The sequence below is a fragment of the Cotesia typhae genome, unplaced genomic scaffold (genome assembly GCF_013202065.1).
Source record: "Cotesia typhae breed Kobodo isofemale line unplaced genomic scaffold, CoteBio_Ctyphae contig_65, whole genome shotgun sequence".
Lineage (NCBI taxonomy): Eukaryota > Metazoa > Arthropoda > Insecta > Hymenoptera > Braconidae > Cotesia > Cotesia typhae.
Window position 1 is genome coordinate 2,910,506 of NW_027423762.1, and position 4,901 is coordinate 2,915,406.

The following is a 4,901-nucleotide window of genomic DNA, read 5'->3' on the forward strand; positions in this document are numbered from 1 at the left end:
ATCTAGAGTCATAAAATCTGTGTACATTCTTATGCTTGGAGTATAAAAATTTTCAATGCGCATTCACACTATTTTACAGTAGTAATAGTAAAATCATAAAACCATCTAATCCAATGGGCTAGAATTTATATAGCTAGGTAAATGTAAAGTAGTGTAATAAGTAGTGAGAGAAAAGAGAATAGGTGTTGTAATTTATTTCTCCAATCTTCCAACATAAATACTACTGTTTTATTTTTTTTTCTTAATTCTCCAACCATTACACAAAAGGGATTGACTCGGATATTTTTATTGGTTCTTTATATAATTTAATGACTAATTATTAAATGTAATAAACAATAATGGTTATTCTTCACGTAATATCATGTATGAATAAAGTATCGTTTTCATTTCTGGGTGAGCTATGATTTTATTGTGCATTAATAATTTTCTAAAAAATCTAACAGACCATAAAAATTACGATTAATTTTTTAAACTCATTCTTTAGTACTAAAGTGATAATAATGTTCGTCAGAAATAGATTTTAGAAGTTGCGTCATGAAAATAAATAAAATAGAGTTCTTACTAACTTACTAAAAATATTCTAGCTAACAATAGAAACAATTTTTTAATTCTCAAGCTTCAGTTTTCAAAACTTTCGATCTTTCACTAGCTACTTGTGGGTAGTTGGAATAAAAAGTTGAAAAATTTCAAAAATGTACTTGATAAAAAATAAAGTATTGTTAATTACCATAATGGCACTTTTTGCAACAAATAATGAAGCTTTCGAAAAAAAAATAGCTGAGTTATCTGCCGGGGACATCATTAACATTAATTATTTTAATGCCGAGTCGACTGAAACGTTCGGCGACATATTTAATGGTTATAAAGCTTCACATTTAATTGAAATTAAACGTTTGACTGGCCTTAAGCAAATGAGTGTTGAGAAACACATTTGCTTGCCATTTGAAAATTTAGCGTCTTATTATTATCCAGAAATCATCGTTGATAACAAAAAAATCGATTCATCAAAAATTTTTAATTACACAAATCAAACTAATTTATTTTCTATTGATCTTGAGTTTATTAATGATTCATATTTGTACGGAATTATAAAGGTATGTTGGATTGTAAAAACTCAAAAATTACTCTCTCAAGTACTTGAAAAAAATGATTTTCCGATTGTTAATCACCGTATAAATTATAAATTATTGCTGGACAAAACGGCCGTGTTACGTTTTAAGCAACAAAATGAAACTCATTATGTATCTTCTATCAGCACTGGAGAATGTTTTTTACAGGTAAATATAATTATTAAATTACGGATTACATAGATATAGTTCTATAATAACAATTAATTTTTTTCTATTCTGAGACGCTTTTATCTAATATTGATTTTTGGTTTAACCAACCGCTAAAACCCATTTTTATTTAATTCATTATCATTTTACTTGATGTACACTTTTATAGAAAAGTTAAATATTATAATAAAATATTTTTTTAATTTTTATCCATACACAAGTGGAAAAAATTAAGGGATAAAAAAAAATCAAATTTTTTAGAAATTTTTCAAATAGTTGTTTCATTATTAAAAACGGTTGTAAGTAATCCTTTATTAAACAGTTGATGGGATGTTTTCATTGCTGTCGCTTTTCGTTGCTATGGTGACCACTATGACAACGGTTACTATGGCAACGATTACCATACACTGATAAAGAAATTAACTTGACCCAAGAGCCAAAATCTTGAACTAAGAATTCCATTTTGAAGAAAATGATTTTCTTGAGTCAAGAGAATAAATTCTTAAGAAAATTTTCTTGGACTAAGAATAATTTCTTAACTCAAGAATTTATTCTCTTGAGTCAAAAAGATAAATTTTCTTCAAAATGGTATTTTTGGTTCAAGATTTTGGCTTTTGAATCAAGTTAATGTATTTATCAGTGTAGTGACGATTACCATAACAACGGTTACTAAGGCAACGGTTAAATATTAGTGAGTAAAATTTGTAAAAATATTGATTAGTTAAATTGTAGATAATTAACATCGACAAAACCGCGGTAAGCGTGTTCGACTTTCTAGTCTAAAAAAAGCAATTTAAAGCTTGACGTTTACAGTTTTGAGATCAGGAGATGAAAAAATTTTCAAAGTAACTTGTATTGCTCAATTCTAATGAATGCCATGAAAACAAAATTTTTTTTATGGTTTGGACATTTTTTTTTTTTTTTTTTTTATTTGTTTGTTTTTAAAGTCGCATAAACTACTAAGGTCATGAGCGACTACGGTAGGGGGTAAACTTTTGAGATTGGAACTCGTGTTATCTTTTTTGGGCTCAGCAGAATAATACACTTAAATATTGAAAATAATTTGGACATTGTTAATAATTTTTTTCATAAAATTTTTTCAATGTCTAATTGAACTTCATAAACATATTTTACATTGATAGGTGTTTGTGAATTCAGCTGAATTATGCAGACAAATTGGTACTGAAAAATTCGATGAGATCTCTGTTATCAACAGCTTCATAATATCTTCTATGTACGAAAGTCGCGTTAAAACTACTAGTAGTATTCAGGAGCGTGAAAATCGTATCAATAATTACATGATGATGCATAAAATATCAGTTTATCATTTAACTAACATCGAATTGGCACAATCTTTCAACAATCAGTTCGAGCCTGAAGAGCCTGAAGAGAAGCCAAGCGTTATTGAGCTTAATCTGAAAATCTTACCAGATCTGCCTAAACTTCCGTCACCTTCAACTACTCATGAAGAATTTTTAGGTGATATTGTCCCGGGAGATGTTGTCAACGTAGATGATTTAAATCATGTATTTTCGATTATTAGAACGGATAATTTTCTTGTTGATGTGTATGACCATACGACCTCGCCATTTTCTTATTTCAACTATTCTAATTGTTATATATTTAACGGAGACGAGAAAATTAAACTCAAGTACACTCATTATGAATTGCATCCGAATTATTTCACTGAATATTATTATAAATTTGACGTTTTCGATGAAATGGTCAAGCGAAGGAACTACGGCGTTGATAAAAAGTACTTGGATAATCAATACAAGTGTATGAAGGTTAAAATTTGCTCTGGATTCGAAAGGACTAAATTAATCATTCCTTCTGTCTACGTCGTAAATTTGGACAAAAATGATATTAATAAAATCCGTGTTTTTGACAGTAAAAATGTCGTCTTGCGTTACAAGTTAGGCACCGAAACGCATTATGTCGCTCGCACTGAAAAAGGAAATTGCTTGTTTCAAGTACGTATCCGTTGTATCGGTTCCATGATAATTGATCTTCCGACAAAATATCCCCATGACAAAACATCCCCGACAATTGATACCAAACAAACAGAATTTATTAATAAAACTATAAATACACTGATAGAAAATTTATGTTGACTCAAGAGATATTTTCTTGATCTAAGAATTTATTTTGGAAGACAAATGATTATTTTGCTTTAAGAATTTCTTGTCTTGATTTAGATTTTCTTGGCTTAAGAGCTATATTATCTTCAATCGATACATTTAGTTTTTCAACCAAAATAACATTATCGTTTAAAAAACTTAAAATAATTCATCAAAGTATATTTCAAAAACTAAATAGTCTTTAATTGTTATACCGAAAAAAAAATTATTTCTTGGAAATAAGTAAATTAATGACTCAAAAAAAAGTCATTCTTAACACAAGTCGGTAACATCTTGAATCAATGTTATCGTCTATCTTGAACCAAGAGACAAAAATTCTTGAAAGAAATATATCTATATCTAGTTTCAAGAATTCAAATTTTGAAGAAAAAAAGTTTCTTGAATCAAGATTGTTTTTCTATCAGTGTAACAAAGATAAGATTCCATGATAATTGATCCAGGCCAACACAAACGCGGGTAATCTTGTTGCACCCTTTTAACATGGTTTTTGTGTGTGTTTATTCAATATTAGGCCATCACATACGATTTTAACCGTGCTATACCCTTTAATAATTTTTTTTGTTTTTTAATTTTCCAAAACTATAATGAATTCAAAGGATAACTTGTCGGGGATATTTTTTTTAGGAATATTTTGTCCAGAGATATTTTATCGGAGATCAATAAGCCTGATACTGTTATATCATAACTTAAAATTATTTCATCGACCAAAATAAATTTTGCTTTAATTAAAGGTGCTGATCTACAAAAATTTGGACGGCTCTTCTCATAACCAAAAAATTCAAGGTTCACTTTTGTTCAAAGGCAAAATACTGTCAGCCAATAACGACCAACACCTTGAAGAATGGGCTGAGAAATTCGTCAATGATTTACCAACTCATAATAATAAAACTTTGATGGAGTTGATTAAAAATCAGACGGCTATGAAAGATGTATTTTCTAAGTTTTTTCATAATAACCACTCCAATACAATGATAAATATTTATCTGGACAAATTGAATTGATTTAAATAAGTATATATAATCTGAGAAATGGCTTTTATTGTGAACATGATTTATAATTATGAAGAATAAAATGTTTTTTCTGAATAATTGGTCGAGTTCATTAAATAGTTCTTAGTTTATTTAAATAGAGCTATCTAGATGGGCTTTCCAATAATAATACAGACAGATATTTTTTAATATTATTCATCTAGAAATAAGTAAATTATATGGTTTATATAAATAAAATTTTAAGTCAAAAAATTTTTGTCTGAAAGATCAAATTATTTTCTACTTTTTGGTTTAGTTTGCCATTGATGCGTTTTTTTTTTTTTTTTATTCTTTAAATTACAATTTACATTTAAATTTTTTAGTAGATTTCATAGAAATCTATTCCATTTGTTTTAATGTCGTAAGTATTTTATTACTTATAACTGAATGCTAAAATTAAAGTTGTAATAGTTTTATTGTTCATAAATTCACTGTAAATGATTCAATTTGAAATT

At 27.7% G+C, this 4,901-nt stretch overlaps 1 protein-coding gene across 2 annotated transcripts; it reads left to right on the plus strand.

The window, feature by feature from the left end:
• The first annotated feature begins 611 nt into the window (after positions 1-611).
• On the plus strand, positions 612-4,445 carry LOC141532543 (uncharacterized). Of its 2 annotated transcripts, none has more exons than XM_074250928.1 (3): positions 612-1,277; positions 2,420-3,250; positions 4,150-4,445. In XM_074250928.1, the coding sequence occupies exons 1-3, from the start codon at positions 693-695 to the stop codon at positions 4,417-4,419; spliced, it is 1,686 nt and encodes a 561-aa protein (XP_074107029.1). In that variant the 5' UTR covers positions 612-692; the 3' UTR covers positions 4,420-4,445. The 2 variants fall into 2 exon arrangements, with proteins under 2 accessions (XP_074107029.1, XP_074107030.1); XM_074250929.1 differs by having other exon boundaries at positions 1,234-1,277; positions 2,436-3,250.
• The last annotated feature ends 456 nt before the right edge of the window (positions 4,446-4,901 follow it).

What these genes read in the sequence shown, in the direction of transcription:
- LOC141532543 (XM_074250928.1), top strand. Translation starts at nt 693, where the DNA reads ATGTACTTGATAAAAAATAAAGTATTGTTAATTACCATAATGGCACTT. An exon ending in CTGGAGAATGTTTTTTACAG is followed by an intron (nt 1,278 to 2,419) that starts GTAAATATAATT and finishes TTACATTGATAG; the next exon opens with GTGTTTGTGAATTCAGCTGA. An exon ending in AAGGAAATTGCTTGTTTCAA is followed by an intron (nt 3,251 to 4,149) that starts GTACGTATCCGT and finishes CTTTAATTAAAG; the next exon opens with GTGCTGATCTACAAAAATTT.